The sequence below is a fragment of the Acanthopagrus latus genome, chromosome 12 (assembly GCF_904848185.1).
Source record: "Acanthopagrus latus isolate v.2019 chromosome 12, fAcaLat1.1, whole genome shotgun sequence".
Taxonomy (NCBI): Eukaryota; Metazoa; Chordata; class Actinopteri; order Spariformes; family Sparidae; genus Acanthopagrus; species Acanthopagrus latus.
This window is the reverse complement of record NC_051050.1, coordinates 3,303,394-3,321,009: the sequence shown is the minus strand read 5'-3', so window position 1 is coordinate 3,321,009 and position 17,616 is coordinate 3,303,394. Positions and strand designations below refer to the sequence as shown.

General features: G+C 40.0%; 1 protein-coding gene across 3 annotated transcripts in view; it reads right to left on the bottom strand.

Moving 5' to 3' along the window:
• The window catches only part of pkn3 (protein kinase N3), a 28,728-nt gene that overhangs the window by 4,098 nt on the left and 7,014 nt on the right, over positions 1 to 17,616 (bottom strand). The window contains exons 1-15 of one of the 3 annotated variants that reach the window (XM_037116395.1): positions 16,221 to 16,524; positions 13,060 to 13,336; positions 11,905 to 12,074; positions 9,944 to 10,067; positions 9,241 to 9,392; positions 8,825 to 9,044; positions 8,482 to 8,664; positions 7,447 to 7,556; positions 4,361 to 4,504; positions 3,996 to 4,071; positions 3,568 to 3,727; positions 1,616 to 1,706; positions 1,295 to 1,356; positions 825 to 894; positions 526 to 617 (exon numbers count right to left, since the gene is read on the bottom strand). In XM_037116395.1, the coding sequence (XP_036972290.1) occupies positions 526 to 617; positions 825 to 894; positions 1,295 to 1,356; positions 1,616 to 1,706; positions 3,568 to 3,727; positions 3,996 to 4,071; positions 4,361 to 4,504; positions 7,447 to 7,556; positions 8,482 to 8,664; positions 8,825 to 9,044; positions 9,241 to 9,392; positions 9,944 to 10,067; positions 11,905 to 12,074; positions 13,060 to 13,336; positions 16,221 to 16,241 (1,952 nt within the window). In that variant the 5' untranslated portion in view covers positions 16,242 to 16,524. Of the gene's footprint in view, positions 1 to 525; positions 618 to 824; positions 895 to 1,294; positions 1,357 to 1,615; positions 1,707 to 3,567; positions 3,728 to 3,995; positions 4,072 to 4,360; positions 4,505 to 7,446; positions 7,557 to 8,481; positions 8,665 to 8,824; positions 9,045 to 9,240; positions 9,393 to 9,943; positions 10,068 to 10,389; positions 10,446 to 11,904; positions 12,075 to 13,059; positions 13,337 to 16,220; positions 16,525 to 17,616 lie in introns of those variants that run through there. The other 2 variants (XM_037116396.1, XM_037116397.1) reach the window with 2 other exon arrangements.

The following is a 17,616-nucleotide window of genomic DNA, read 5'->3' as shown; positions in this document are numbered from 1 at the left end:
CTCTTGATCTTGAGGGTTAAACTTTCAGACAACAGGACTCCTTGTTTGCCTTCGCATTATAATTCAGTCAGATCTACTCAGAGCTACTCAGATCATGAGACATCAACCTTTGAACTTAGAAAGGAGTATCTGGCACATTTAGTACAGGAGCAGAAAATGGAGTGAAGTTCCCCAGAGACCTGAATCACCAAGTGAGGTGAGTTAGTCCTCCAACTATCTTTGGGCTCAACTCAACTGCTATCATGATACTGGCTCACTTTTAGACCATTTGAGATTGTAACAGAACCCCAGAACAGACCACCAACCAATCACATAACATAACATTGAGTCATAGTTCCTGTGGGATCCTAACATGGATAAACGCACTGAGTTTACAATGAAACAACAAGTAACCAACAGATGGAGTGTTTACTACACTAGATAGATAATGACTGCGGCTCAGAACCCATTAGGAATACTGGAATTGTGGAAAGGAGCGCCGACACTGATAATGTTTCAAAAAGAACCAGCTGAGTGATTTCTTACCTGTCGACTTCATCCCGTGTCACGATGTCTCCTTTCTTCAGTGCTTTGATGGCGTACAGTTTGCCTGACTTCTTGTACTCCGCTAGCAAAACCTTAGATCAGGAGAAATGTTTGATGCATATTCAATCTTTATATGTTCCTTTTGAAACATTTGCATGTATTCAAGCCGCAGCTCACCAGGACACCTCTTAACATTTATTTCACTGAGTTGTCTGGTGCTTTTTTTCCAGCTCAAAACACTGCCACTGACATTTCTACAAGCTTAGTGCAGGAAAACAAGTTAGAGATGTGATGCGTACCTTTCCAAAGTGACCTCTACCCAGAACTGATATGCAGTTGAAGTCGTCCATCTGAAGTCCTTCGTCCACGCTGCATTAGAGTAAAAAGCAGCACATATTGAAAAACTCCACATTCCTTTGTGTTGTAAAAAAGTCTGCTAACATCACACTCAAGTATGCTGAAATGTGTTAAAATATTACTTTGGTAAAAGTTAAGTCACCTGAATGAATAGTACTTGAGTAAAAGAAGAAGTACCTGATATTCAATGTGCAAATAAAAGTAATACTGTATGCAGACATTTTTTATTTTTCACTTTGGCTCTGATGCAGCATGTAATCAGCAAAGTAACTAGTGACTTCAGTTATCAAATAGATGCACTGTTGCAAAAAGTACACAATGTTGCACAGTGACAGTAAAAAGTTACTCAAGTAAAGTACAAATACCTTGAAACGGTACTTAAGCAGAGTAATGAGTACTCAGTATGACTTACTGTAGAGGTGGATGAATTGAGGGCTGACGTCTGGGCTTCGGGCTCTTGCTCTCCCTAGGAGACTGGTTTTTCAGCAAGGGAAAGAGACAACAGAGATACATTGAAACATCAACTGAATCTTTCAAACACAAAGGCAAAAAAAGATGAAATTTGAGAGCAGCAGAGACAGTAGTGATGGAACAAAACCTATTCTCTTTATTTGAGTGTTAACATTACACACCTCCCTGTCATTGGCCTATTGTTACACTGGTATTTTTCTTTGTATAACTATTCGCACTGTTCCATCATTGTTTTGTGAACCAGAGCACCTGACTAGCTCACCAGCAGAGAGTCTTTAGTGTTCTTTCTTGTGCGATGAGGAGATCTGCCTGGACATTCTTCAGGAAAATTCAGACCCACAACAGCAGGTTCTCTGAAAAACAATTAGGAATAAACATTACACTGCAACTATTCTGGTTTTAGAGCTGGTGTTGACATTGATGACTAGCGTCCTTGATGCACCTATGATTTCCTCAGTTTCCTCTGAGCAGTATATACACACACAACTAAAAAAAATGTTTAAGCCGATATTGAAACAGTTGGTGTCCCAAAGACAATTACACATATAAAACACAAGTCTGCCTACTTGTCTCTTCATGACAAAACTACCCCCTTCAATTGCTTTTGTAAATGGGACTGTTGGTCAATATAATTTGGGCTTATTTGACAAAAACATTACAAAAAACCCTCTTTAATGTCAAGGTGAAAAACAGATTTCTACAACGTAACATGAATTAATTGAAAGTAATAATGTAAAATAAGTGATTGCATAAGTATTCACCCAATTTAAATTAACTGACCTAATTCAACAGAGGTCAAGTCTGTTGGTGCTAGTAGACTCTCAATTAGTCTCACTCAGGAACCCTGCACATTTATTTTCACTCTCATTATATATTATACACGTCATGTACACACAAGGACAGTTACTGTATATAGTATGCTTATCATTGTAATTTTTTTTTTATTATATTATCATTTTATTCTTTGCTATTCTTCTCTGTACTGCTGTTTTACCTGTGAATTTTTCCCAAGGGGGGATCAATAGAGGAACATCTTATCTTTCCTCTTATAAGTGAAATGGAAATCACCTGAGTGCAGTGAATGCCTCTCAAGTGATTGTGGTATAAAGACATCTGTGTCTGAAGGTCCAGTCACTGGTTAATCAGTGTTCCTGACTACAATTACATCATGAAGAAAAAAGGACAGTATATGAACAGGTTATTTAAAAGCATAAGTCGGGGGATAGATAGAAAAACATTTCCCAGTCACTGAACCCCCCCTTGAGTTCAGTTAAATCCATCATTAAGAAATGGAAGGAATATGGCACGTGTAAATCTGCCTAGAGCAGGTTGTCCTCACAAACTGTTCGTGCAAGAAGGAGACTAATGAGGGAGGCCACCAAGACACCAATGACTCCTCTAAAGGAGTTAAGAGCTTCAGCAGCTGAGATGAGAGAGACTCTGCATACAACAATTGTTGCCTGGGTTCTACACCAGTCAAAGCTTTATGGGAGAGTGGCAGAGAGAAAGCCACTATTTGAGAAAGCTCAATGAACCTCCACTATATATTTTAGCAAATCATGATCTTGAATCAAGTTAAACAAATTATTCATAATTAATGGCATATTTCAGATCAAAATTTTCCCCCCAAAAATGGTCCCACTGAACACCAAGAAACATCCCAAACACTACAAAATGATAAGAAAATAGAAGAAGAATAACACTGGCACACACTTCTGGTTGGTCATAAGTGATGATTGAGAGGGATTATTTTTGTGTGACTCTGTACATTGTGTTTTGTTAAGGAAACTCCAACATAGTGTACCTTTAAGTGTAATCAACGTGTTTTTAATAATTTTTGTATTTTGTCAGTTCTTTAGGTCACAGTCACTAGTTTGTGTCTGTGCATGGGATTTGTTCACAATAATAAAAATGTAGAATATCTCCACTGTTATCTTTCAATAATGCTCATTTCTATATTCTCACACACTGTTAATATACAACCACTATGTCTAACTTGTCTTAACTCTGAATGCAGGTCAGTGATAATGCTGCTGTCGGCCCTCCACTTAAGTCACATTCTCTCTAGTCTCAGATATCATGAGTGGGTAGAAAAATAGCCTCAAGTCTCTGCAGCAAGCTAAGCAGAGAATTAAATAGCTCACTTTTGTAACGGCTCTTTCATAGATGAGATGTTTCTGGGTCACAGTGTCTGCAGACGCCACAGAGACTTACCCTGTTGGACAAGTGGGCGATGATGTGGAGCCAGTGTTAGGATCTGCTAATGGAGGGCTCATGGGCTCCAGAGAGCTGCAGGGAGGAAGGATGGTCATCATCAAACGGCCCCAAGTGGCAAAGTTCATGTTCATCTGGGCAGCACGCAGGAAGTCCTTCCCTGTGAGGGGAAATGGAGACAAAACACAGACATCAAATCTCAGTACTATAGTCCGAAGTGACTGACTATTTTGCTTGCTGGGTGGCAGAAACTTTTGTTCGTGCAATTACTGTGAACAAGACAAGGTTTCAACACTTGACAAGTGTGTAGTTGGAATGAAAATGAAGTCTGAGTTCAAAAATGGGTGTGGTCCAAGCAAGGGTGCTGGAACTAGGGGAATGGGAAAAAGGAAAGGTGCATTTCTATCTGAAGAAATTAATTGCACTACCTTTTTCTTTGGGGAAAATTCTTCTCTGCCTCTGGAGTTTGGAGCGCCGCTCAATGACAGGATTGATGAATGTAACCTGGAAATGAACAGTGGATCTGCTTATGCTTCATAGATGGAACTGTGTCACTTCATGGGATTATATTATTCACTAACATTTTCACCAATCTTGCAGCTGCTTGATCTAGTGATAGAGAAAAGAAACATAATCGACAGTGACTACAACTTTCAATATTTATGGTGTAACAATAATGATGATATAAAAACCAAAACATGAATTTAAATAACAAATGCAGGCACAATGTGTTGCTGTAGTTTGATGCACATGTCACAGGAACAATAAACAGGCTGCATATGAAAGTGAGAACCTCCATGAAGAGGATGCCCTGAGGCTCCAGCTGAAGACACATGCCATGCCGGCGGTTATCCAAGAAGTCCTCCAGCCGAAGGAACTTCACCCCACTTAACGCTCGCCAGTCTCTCCAGAACACATTGATTTCCAGCTCCCTGGACTACATTAACAAACACAAACATACATACATATGTGTTTATAGTCTCATTTCAAAGAAAAAGTACATTTTTACATTTAACTGGTCAGATTATCAAGGTTATTTTCTTAGACTTGAGCTCCAGAAGACATTATACAACTGTTACAGACTGTGTAGCACCCCACATTACTAGTACACTGGCCTGTATGGGTAAAATCATTGACCTTGTCAAGGCTTGCAGAGAGAATGAGAGTTTGGGTGTTAAATGCAACATTAGAGGCCAAGTCTTAAACAGGGATGCTGGGCATGAGTGGGTGAAACCAGATTAGACCAAATGTCAAAGGATTAGCAGTGAGATTACAGGGAACAGAGAAGAGCAGGAGGCTGACAGAGTATCAAAGACATACTCGGCCATTCTGACTCAGTGACGGACATGATGTCAGGGTCTGTGCTATTGTTCTGTTAACAGATGGTCACCATTAGCGGTTACTGAGAGGACATCTGACAATAAAGTATCCAAAAGGAAGACGGAAAGTCACTTCTGTAATTAGTAATCAACAGTTTGTGGCAGTTTTTCTTCCAGACAGGGCCAGGTTGTCAAATAAACAGTACTTTAATTTGTTCAGGATGTTCCTGAACACGAGCCCTGCAAGATTTCTGTCAGCTTCCATCAGGCACACAGAACTACCTGCTTTTTAAAAATGTATGGACTAGAAATGGTGACGCTAAAAGAAACTTTATACCCTCTTGTTAAAAACATGATACACATGATGCAAACTGCAACCAGAACAATATTAGGTTCTTGTGGTTCATACTAACAGAGAGAAATATCAGACAGGACAACACTTATCAATATAAATAAGAATCTTGATTTGGATCCATCAAATCTGTTGTTTCATGTTTTTTCATGTCTGGGTTGTCTGGTGGACAAGTTTGACATTTCTTTACTGCAGCTTCTTGTTACTTACTGGACAACACATACATAGATATAAACATATAAAATATATTTAACATCGTACCAACAACAAGTTGTTAAGATCGTCCATATATCTTTGATACGAACATAATTCTACCTTTGGACAGTAAAAATGTCTGTCTGGTTCTTTTCTGTGTTTGTCCCAACACAAAAGTAAGTTGAACATTTCCATTATGTTATCAAAATTTTCACCTTTATGAATTTAGTAAGAACTTTATCATCTTTTAAGATCTTCCTGAGCAAAAGTTAAAAGCTCTAACACTATATGAACAGTAACAGAGAAAAGGTACAATCTCTTCTTGCGGAGCAGTTCAGATGAAAGAGGATGTCTGTCATTGCTTTTAACCATTGACAAGATTCATCATACAGTGCTCTGCTGAAAGTTAAAGCTATCCAGTTAAATATTTCCTCAGCATCCAGTAATACTGTCACACATGAGGCTCCATCTTACATCTGTCACAAAGTGATATTGAGTAGTTTCAGACTGACACAGTTGTCGTGTTCACGCCCAGCAACCACTTTGTGTAAATAGCAAATGTACCTGGCACCGCCTGTGTGCCCGTAGGCATGTTGGTCTACAGTGAGGTGTGGTCAGCTGCACTGATGGTAGATTGCTTTCTTGAGGCAGCAGAAAGTGACAGCACCACAGCCCAACAGAAAGCTAGTCTGAAGTCAAAAGTGCAGTCTGTTTCCTGCTATTTAAAGGACACGTCATTCAGTTAGTAAGATGTGTCTATACTCATGGGTTTACACAGAGCTTACATTGATTTTATGTTGCCTGATGTTATTTCATTTTCATTCAGTCACCTACTGTAAAAAATGTGGAGGCACATTTAATCAACAAAACTAAAAGCTGTAGTTATAAACTCTCCCAAGAAAACAGAATAAAACTTTTAGTTTCTAAAATAAAGACAGGATCTCAGGATTTATCAAGGCAAGCTGCTTCACTGCTCCAACAACTATTTTACTTTAAGAATCTGGACTTTTTTGCGACCTTTCTATGTGTAGAAGAGCACAGAACATCAATTAACATGAAATACTAACCAACACTGTCAGCGAGTCAGGAGTGTTAAATAATCAAAGAAGTCAATCAGCTGTACCTCGTGCACACATGTGCATGTTAATGTACAGATACACACATGGTTTCTGCTGCTGGAGGATCGCTGCAGGTAATTTCATCAGTGTTTTCCTCATTAAAGATGTATTCTTCCCATCTCATCCCACCCGTTATTGATCAGGTTGATACTTTTTATGACCCGTCCCATATGAGGGTCCAGCAGCAGATGAGTACCTCCCTGTCCCTGAGTAAAGACGAGTGCCACTCTTTTGAAATGCCCCAGGTCCTGACAAGCCAGGCTCTTAAAGGGAATGGCAGAGGCCACTTGGTTGAATTTATATGACACCTACAACACACCCATGATTAAATCAAGTGCAGCCCCTTTGCACCGTGTGCCTACTTAATACCCTGGTTGTCCATAGTTCAACTAGTGAAATAGACTTGGACACACACGCCCTTAAAACATTTGCACCATGCGCTTTAGACCAGCTGAATAGGGCCCATGGTGTTTGGCACCATTTGTTGTGAACATCGGTCTAGATAAAAACTCACTGGTCCGGATGATATACTTTTAGCTGCTGAAAATATATAATACTGCTAATATTTTTGTAAACAGTTTACTTTAACACAGTTTACTCAAATTCGCCTAGATTTCTGAAATTCGCCGCTGACCACAGAACCATCAACCTCTATCTGTGATAACATGTACTACTGTCTCCTTTGTAGAGAGGAATATCTGACTAAGACTTTTTTTCATTTGAAAGATTCCTCTTCTGAAGTAAATTCATTGTAATACCGATATATTACATCAACGGACGGTAACTTAGTATGGCTGTTTTCATCTTACAAAGCAGGTTAGTGGAGTAACCATGTGAAAAATGCAGTTTCGCCTCAGTTGTAATTGAGTTGCTTGTTGAAGTCAAAGCCACTGACCCGCTCCAGTGCGATGGAGAAGCTCTGGCCCCAGGCCTCAGTGCCCAGCTGTCTCCAGTGCGTGCGCCCCACTATCCTGTTGTCCACCTTCAGCACAACGCTTACCTCCGCTGAGACACAAACACAGAGATACACACTGAGACAGGCACTGACTCATAAAGGCCACTACAGCGTGTAACAGGCTGGGTGGGTATGTTCACTAGACAAAAATACAGTATAAGCTGCCATAAGTAGCCAGTGGAAAATTGTAAACACAGAGAAAATGATGTTGCAGGGTGGGTTTATTTGATATCTAGCAAAAACGAGAAAATAATTCATAATAACATTACATTAAAATGTGAATTTAGCCTGAGAGAAAGTTCTACAGACACTACACTCAAAACTACTCTGTATTTTTTGGGAAGCAATTGTAATATCTCAATGAGGAGATGCTACAGTTAGACATCAGTCAAGATGATCAGCTAACTGATCTATTTATTTACTTTTATTGCCGTACTTTGTGGTTAGAGATGTAGCCCGATCAGCCAAAACATTAAAACCACTGCTAGGGGAACTGAATATTATTGATCATCCCTTTACAATGCAATGCTCTGTTGGGAAACCCTGGGTGGTGGTATTCATGTGGATGTTCTCTGACACACTACACCCATCTAGATGCCGCTGCTGACCAAGTATTTTTTCTCCCAGCTCTACCCTTTAAATATAAATATCAGAGACAGTGTGACAATAACTCAGGTCCTAACCTTCAAACAGCCCTTAAAAGTTGTTTTGATGGTCAAATACTTAATTTTTTCCCGGTTCTCACTATGGAGCAAACACAACTACACACATATATACACGTACATACACTTCTGACACCCAACCCACTCTTAAAAATGTACATTATTGGATCCTACATTAGTTCCTATCTAGTAAATTCCAGCCTTAGAAACTCGAACCAGAAACAGGCGGAAACAAGCAGATAGATGAATACTGTCCACACAGATGTGTGATCTGCATACACACAAGTAAAACAGTGTGAGAGTGTTGACTTACAGGACAGATCATCCACCTTGGTTGTCTTGCCATTAGCACTGCGTCCTGAGAGGCCGCTTCTGACCTTGAGAGACTTCCCATCTGAGAGGCTTCCAGAGGAGGCCAAGACACTGGCCACAAGACCACGGTCCGGAACAGACTCCAACAGGTCTTGGCAGCCCTTCAAACATACCTCCAATCGGCCTGAGAAGCAGGAAGAGCATTTCTTTGATCAATTCAGTCCATCTAAAGGTAAATGGCAAACAGTAATTTGCTTGCGGGAGAAAAAGCAAATGTTCTAGAGATCAGATCAGATATCTAAGGAAAAGAAATTGAATATATGTTGGAGTATCTTAGTAGTGACCTGTTAGACTGGCTGGTCTGAAGAAAGAGGAGGAAGAAGAACGGGATGAGGTGTTAGATTGCTTCTTCGGCGTCCCATAAGAAGGTGAGGTTCCCAATGCCAGTTCCTCCTTGATGGCAGCACGTTGGGGATGGTCCTGAGGAAGCTCACTTAAACGTTTCTCCAGGGCCAAGCGTAGCAGATTCACTTTCTGAGATGACTCCTGCATTCGTGCCTGAGCCTGGGGGATACACAAGACTCCTGATCTGCACAGCCTGCCTCCAACTTTCTATTTTTAGGATTTCATTATGTATTTCTTAGGTAATGTAAACAGAATGGCTTTTTAGTCACAGCAGTGTAAGTCTAACTTATATGCATACAGGTGGTTGGTTCCCAGGTCCCAGACTAAAACCTGGTGGAAGTTTGCTGGTACCAACCTCAGCAAGTATACGGCGGTCCTGGACTTTACGTCCACTGAGCTGCTTAACCACATTTTTGGCACCGTCTGCTACGGCTGATTCGATCTTCATGTGGTGCATAAGTTCAGCCACCCGCAGCTCCAGAGGACTGATCGTCTCCACAGGGTGACCTGAGGGCAGGAGGAGCAAATCACACTTAGGCTCCAGCAGCAGTTAACACCACCCTTGCACCCTATTTATACTTGCAAGACACAATTGGACCTAAAAATAAAAATACAGCAATACACAATGCAGGTAACAGGATTTTCCAATCTGGTGTGCCATTTTTCCATTTAATTTGTTGTTTTCCTTAAAACACTTCCTATCCTTGTTATGAGTAAACACGCACTGGATGAAGTTTGCTCAGTTGTCATGGCGATAGTTCCGTTGTTTTCACTGATGGTAACTCATTTTGAGGGTGTAATGTATAAAATAATACGGGCAAAATCCGAAGGTAGCTCCAGCTTCAGCTTATAAAACAGGGGATACAGTATAAAGAGTTTTACAGCAGCTCTGATCAGGACTATGACTCTAGGAGCACATGAGAGGCATAAGGCAGCAGAGGAGAGACAAATACAGCTGGACATCATCCGTGGGTGAAAATGCTGTGCAGAGCGGTAATATTTTCACATCTGATAATCTACTAGGGTTAGTACAGTGCATTAGCGGTAGTAAGATTTACCATGTGAGCCAGACTGCTCGCCGTCTCTGGCTTGACTGACTTTCACAATCTGCATGCGCAGCAGCTCAATCTTTGTTCGGCTGTCCTGGACCATCTGCTGGGCTGTAGACAGCATTTTCCTGTCCTGGAAAGTAAATAATAAGAAAAGTTCCACAGTCATAAGTTGGCAAAATGCCAAAGCAACTTTTGCAAATTCAAAACAAACAAATCTTTTTACACATGATCCTATCAAAGTTAAAGTAAATGATGTGTAAAGTAAATTTACAGTATTTTGCAGTAACAGTGGCCCATATAGGTCTAGTTAGGGATGCTGTTTAATGTAATGCATTAACATGAAGTAATATTGGAAAGTAATACAAGGGTTGCACTAAGTATCCATATGTTTCTTTAGTTACTGGTTCTCTGTCAGGACGGGACACTACTAACTAACTGGTACATTTACACACCTGCAAAAACTGCAGTTACTTTGTGGTGCCACCGATCCCACACTCAAGTCATCCTGCTGACACATAAATAAATCCTCACTGTCCTCTCATCGACAACATGAACACCCAAACCAATGCAACCAAGAACATGCCTTTATAATATCAAATGCATCTCACCGTCATTATTCATACTCATATTCTGTGAACTGTGTTGCCTCTTATTGTGATTTACATAAATCCCTTTATGTTAACATTGAAGCATTTTACATTTGTATTCTTTATATTCGCTGATCAAGTAAAAAGCTCTTCTCTCTCTTGGTATAAATAAGCATTCCTTTCTTTTCCTGTATTATTTTTGCATTCCCTTACAATACCTGTTAAGTTACCACACATCTAACTTTTGTACCTGGGGCGTACATCTGATATTAAAAAAAAACAAACATGGGAGGGGAATCTTTACAACACTGGGTAACACATCAAAGAAGCCAGAGGCAAATGGAATCAGTATAAAATAATCACAGATATTATTATTAAAGTCGATCTACGTTGGAAATGTAGAAAAGAACAGGGCACATGAATTCATGCATTATGAGCATGTCCCAGGGTTTCTCCCCTGTGGAGAAATGTTCTGGACTGTATTGGCAAATTGTTAAAACGTGAACTTCTCAGTCCAAGATTGTGTCTCCTTGGGGACAAAACTGTGGTGTCACAACAAAGTATATCTGCACTGAGCACGCTTAAGACTGGTTTCATAACTTGAGTTGGAAGGAGCTTCGAACTCCCATACTGAATATGTGGAGGGTTCCGACTATGGAAAGTGTAGTATTTAAAAAGATGCAGGGAAGGGTGAACTGAGAAAGTGACATGGATAATGAAAAAGCTTCAGTAGAAATATGTCTAGAAAGAACAATTTGACATTGCAAAGAAATGGGAAAAAAGACGGTCTGGTGTAGTACATTTGTAATTGTTGTCATGTGCTTATGCCCCCTACATTATTGGAACTAAATAACCACCTTTTTTATATTTCAATATCTGTCGGACTACCCCCCATTGTTTCTTGTTTGGCTCTTTTTATTATCTTTATTTTTCTTTCTAACTCCTTTTTGATGTTGAATACTGTTGTTCAATTTAACATTTTAAATTATAAACAACACTCATTAATTTAATTAATTTCTTTGCAATGCCCACATACACACCTTTTTTTACATGAGATCAGCAGAACATAGCTCCTTAAACACAACATGTTTGAAACAATATTCTAAAACTATCGACATAACTGAATATTAAGGAGTTCTGGCTGTGGTCATCAGCAGTAATGTTAATTACTTAGTGCCACACTTAGAACGGCCCTGTCCACAAGTCCTCTCTTTGCAGTGGTGTTTCTTTGTTTCCCTCTCCTGTCTGTTCCTAAACACCACACAGATGCTTATTGCTGCTGACACCAAGTCAGTGTCAGCTCACTGCTACACACCATGTAGGCAAACCATCTCCATCAGCAAACTCACCGAGTGTGTGTACATGTTTATTGATCTGTACCTTGACTGAGCTGTTGGTGTAAGTCTGGATCATGTTATCGGCGCCCTGTTTGACTTTGGTCTCCATGGTAAGCTGTTTTTTCAGTGTTCTGAGTCGACTTGCCAGTGGTGATGTGACCTCTTCCCACTGACATGACTCTGCTGACTGGTTGTCTTCTTCCTCCGAACAACCTACACCAAAATAATCACATAGTGGGTTAGTCTTAGATATCTTAGGAAACAATTCTCTGTCAGTAGTGGTGATTCAGTTGAATGTTTTACCTATATCTATTTAGGCATAATTTATGTACCCCTATAGAAACCAAGGGTATTGCTGTACAGTGCTGTCAATAAATTGTTCTTTCCTGCTGTCACTTAAGTCTTTTATTGTCTACACTATTAAGATATTTTAACACAGTTTCTCTCTTACTTACTGTTTTTAGCTTTCTAGAGTCTCTCTGTTTCGAGAAAACAGTGCAGGCAATATTACATCTGAGTTTCTCAGACATGAACAGCTGCAGCAGAGATTTGTATAAATTTCCATCCCCTGCTCCCAGATTTTGCAACTCTAATTAGCAATGCCTTGAAATACAAATTGCATAAGATCAAACGAACCATTTGCTACTTGTGTAAAGCCTCAGCAACGTGGAACTCTGGAGTAAATAAAGATTGTGTTTAGGACAGAAAATATTTGATACATAACCCTCCTAAAAATCCAACGTCTGGTGACAAACATGCAGCCTAAGTCGGATTTCCTCCAATACCATCTATGGAAAGTTCCACGAATGTCCAAAATAGAAAGGCTTGATCCTTCGAGGAGCATGAATGTGCAATCATGTAATTTAGTATCCGCTTCAAACTTTGTAACGATCAGCTTTTTTTTGTTTTCAAAATACTACATCATGGACCAAGGTGTTAGCCAGGAGGAAATTTAGGCCTGAAGGCAACAGTTGGCACTAAATCAAAATTCCCAGCAACTCTCAGGTCTGGATGTCACCAAAGCCATGAATGAATGAATAAATGAATGAATGAATATCTATATAGATATATCTTTACACCATCACCATCTGTCTTAAAATTATTGTCATGATGAAAGGACAGGTTTAGGATTTATTTGAAAAGTTTTCCTTTGCCCTTTGTGTCTCCATGTCGAGATGATTTTCCTTGTTTCAGTTACCTGTGGTGCTGTCCTTCTCTGTGGCCATGGACCTGGCATTGAGCTCCTGTAGTTGCCAGTGCAACTTGTCCAGCTTGCGGCTCGAGGCCTTGAGCTGGCCCTCCACATCGGCTGCGCTCTTGCGATTGGTTACAGCTCGTCGCATTCTCTCTGCCGCCTCCTTGATCTTCAGCTCCCGCTGGATCTCCTGCCTGAGCAGAGTGCGAGCATCCTCCAAACGCTGCTGAAACTCTGGGTCCAGAATATCCCCCTCATCAAGACCCTGCAGGTTACCGTTCTAAAGGACATAGCACAACTGCTTCAGTTGGATCATGTTAAATATACCTGTTATTTCCCCATACTATTTTAAACAAGCCAATCAGCTATCAGTATTGTGTCTACAAAAACATGTGAATATCACGTATGTGGTCTAGCTGTGACACAAGCATCTTGAAACCGGTTGCTTCATCTTTTCTACACTAAAGGAGAGTGATTAAATGTAGGCAGCTGCAACATTAGAGGGACCAGCAGTAAGATGGATCAAGATGGAGTTCAACTGATTCACTGAGGTTATCACTACAATAAAAAGGACAGCTATCCCTCAAGTTTCCACCAAAATTACAATAAGAAGTTACATACCTCTTATTGTAATTTTGGTGGAAACTTTGGTGAAAAAGACAAAAACAAGAACTGAAAAATAAAAATGGAAATCATCGGTTGTGTCCACTGGTCTGCGCAACCCAACAACAAAGGACAGGAACCACTTGGTGAAATGGGAACAAATGCAAATTAAGTATTTCAGGAAGAAAAGATAAACTGAGCTGTGACTGTAAATATAACAAAGGATCAACAACAATAAATGACACAATACCTCCCCCTGGTGGGTAAAGATCCGTCTGTTTTCTGTTCTTGAGTAATAATTCAGACTTAAATAAAAAATGCCTATCAAAAATTCAGAGAGCACAAAGAAATATCCTAAAATATTTAGTTCTGTTCAGCCAACAGTTTAAACATAACGACAGTCAATGTAAAATAAAGCAAACACACAAAGTGGTAAATAAATCTTCATATTAAGATTAAACCAGGGAATACAGAGTATGTGATGTTTGCTTGAATCACTCACTGGAATTGTGTCTAATCACACCATCTGCTACATGTTTCAGCTTTAGTTAAGACATTCTTTTGTCATGAAAAATGTCTTGCATCCCTGTCAGACATCACCCTGTAGTAACAGGGCATGCACTGTGTTGGGTTGGAAGCAGAAACCTCACAGACAGATAAAACCAAAGCTATGTCTTCATTACTACATAAGCTAGCAGTAAATTGTGCTGGCCTTTCCCAAATACCTACACCTACTCAGGTAAGTACACATTCACCTTTTCATCAAAGGCAGTTCTGGGGCCAGATTAGAGCCTGTGCCTCATCCCAAAACCAGTTCTTTGTAGCTCGACAGCTAACAAACCGGCTCTCAGCCCACCACTCTGCTGCTGCACCCATCCTTATCATATGTGACACTAGACAAAAATATATGGTCAGCTGATTGACCATCCATCCATATTCTTTGTATTCATCTACTAATCTTCTTATCCTGATCAGGCTCAATTAACTAGCACTTAATTACTTGCATGAATTGGGTAAGAGTCATGTTCCCTGGACATATTGCCAGGATATCATAGTGTTGACACCCAGATTCTCAACTGCGGGTTTATTGGTGGGACAAAAGAAGCAATCTGAAGATTGGCCTCTGGAAAACTATCCCTCTCAGAAAACTATCCCACCAATTAATAGAAAATGAATATAATCGCAGCCATATAAATACAGTATGATGTGTAGATTCACTGCTATGAAACTTGTATTATCACTACTGGTCATCTTACTATCACAGCCCAGACAGCTCCAACAGCAGTTCTTACACATGTTCTTCTTTACCTTTTAAGCTCCTCTCATCACCGTTAATCCTTGTAAAACTGAATTAGTTCTGAATATCAGTTGATTGAAAGAAAAAATCAGTAAATCTAGATAACATCTTAATTTTTTAAAGCAAAAACAACAATAACAACAACTATGATTTCAGCTTCTCAGTTGTTGATTTTCTTTGTCTCCATAACATCTTGAGGTTTTGGACTGCTGGTCAAACAAAACAGGCAATATGATGATATCATCTTGACACTTTAAGGATTATTAAGGAATCAAGAAAATAGAGGATCAGATGATGAATCCTTAGTCAAAATAATAGCCCTAAATAAATTCACAAGACGGACTACAGTAAGACACAACAAATCAAAAATAAGTTGCATGAAAAGGTCAGCTCACTCTTTAGTCTTGAATGCATTTATTGTATATCATTCAACTTTACAAGAGGATATACAGGGCAGACACCTAAACTAACGTTCTACCTACACTAATGACTAGATAATTACCTTTTCTACTAGCTTGAGCCCATCTCATCAGCTGTTGACTTGGTTGTCTCCTGTGTTGTGTATGACAGGTGTCTATTCTTTTCTGTAGGGATTAACTAAAGGACACACCTGCTGCCTACCCCAACAAGTCTGGATCTCTTTAGAAGACAGTGAATCTAGCATGTTTCATAACAGAGATCAATGGACGACACTTAGCTCTAAAATAAGTTATTTTAAGTAGGATAGACTTTGGGGAAAGACAAAAAAAATTTGCTTGATTTAAAATTGATGATGTCAGATCATAGGCAAAACTTTCAAAACACTCAACTCAAAACACATTGCACCTTCTTTCAGGAAGGCAGAGCGTTCGGGATGGTTCTTAGCCCAGCTAAGTGTTGAGCTTAGCTTTACTGAAATATACTCTTTCAGGTAGAAACTGGATGTTTGCTCAAAGAGAAACTCGCTGCCTTTACACTGATTGTGGTAGAAAGTCAAAGCCATGTTGAGGAGGGAGCTTACTCCTTACCATCGTTTCTGAGTGAAACTAAGTTGTTTTAAAGCTACAGTTTAACAAAGGTATGTGTGTGACAGTCACAAAGACGGAGGAACTATGAGGAGAAGCAAACAAGACAAACAGGAAAATCCAGTGGCCCTGTAGCAAGTGGTGTTATTTAACTAGCTAAACGTCAGATGATATCGATTTGCATAATGTTGGCACTGGACGTCTCCATTGTGATTTAACTTCATTTGGCGTAATAGAAAAGCCGTGGCGTTAAAGTTTACCTGTAGTGTTAAACCTGACATGGTGGCTGTCAGTGGTCCGCGGTGGACATTCACACCACGTCAACGTCCGCTCCGACTCCCAACGGTCTCCTTCGGCCAGACAGTCGGTAAAACAGTCCCTGAGGGAATATGGCACCTTAGCTGAGGCCAACCGACAGCGGCATGAGAAATTCAACGTCTGCTGAAGCTGTTCACAGACCCTCTATACCGGCGAGGCTGCTCGTGTTCATCATGGAAATAAAATCTGAGTAGAAGTTTGAATTGAGTTTAACAGGGGCTGGACGCAAAACTGACGTCAGAGGGCCGCGGCTGGATTGGTTGGCAAGTCGGTAATGACAGAGACGCTGCAGGGACCAATCACATTCGATTATTCATTGCACCTGCCAAGGTAGCCCGATGATGCATTCAAGAGCCTTCCCCACCCATACCTGATTTACACACTTAGCTCTGATAGAGATAAGCGTAATGTAGCTTAATGCAAAAGAGTTGAAGAAAAAGATACATTTTGATTTTGCTCGGTCATTCATGAAACCAAACTCAATATAACCGTTTGATAATAGGAAAGCTGTTTTAATGTCAGAGGCTAAGTTGTTTTTCATCCTGTTTAAATGTGTTTTTTCATAAATATATGACCAAAATAGAGTATGAATTAAAAGTGAAGTGGAACAGTTTCTCTTAGCAGGCTATGCATGGGGGACTGAGACATGGAAAACTGGCATCAACTGACAGAGGCTTATTTTCCATAAGGGATGCTTTTAAAGAAACTTGTTTAAAAAAAGAAGAAAAAAACATTTCAACTGCCAGCCACGCCACACACAGAGAGTGTTTTGTACTGTGGGCAGGTTGTGTAAATAAAAAGAGTGTTTTGGTCCTTTGCTGCATGAGGTTACAGCACTGGCAGGTTTGGTAGCAGTATCTGCTCCTTAAACTGGACTTTGAGTAGCCCCATGTGTCTATGATTGGCTGAGAAAAGTGGACTGGGAAGAAAAATTAGTGTGGGCCTTTCTGTAATGCACTTGACCACACATGGTGACAAAACCATAAGTACATTTGAGACAAACAAATGCTAGACTAGGAAAAGGTTAACTGCATAACAAGGCTTTACGAGAAATACTAGCCACTCACTTTCTTGCTGCTGGTTGTAATTTATATGCTCTTTGCCTATAATTTAGATTTGTTCAATAGCATGTGCATGCTACATAACCTACATTTACATCTATATTAGGGCATTTAGCAGATGCTTTTGTCCAAACTGACTTAGTGCATTTTCACAAGAAAGAAACCACAACACATCACTGTTGATAGAATAAGAAAGAAAAAATAGAAGCAATTTTCAAGCCCTCGTCTGAGCATAGTAGCTGCTATTATCAAGGATATCTCTTAGGTTCCTTGCAGT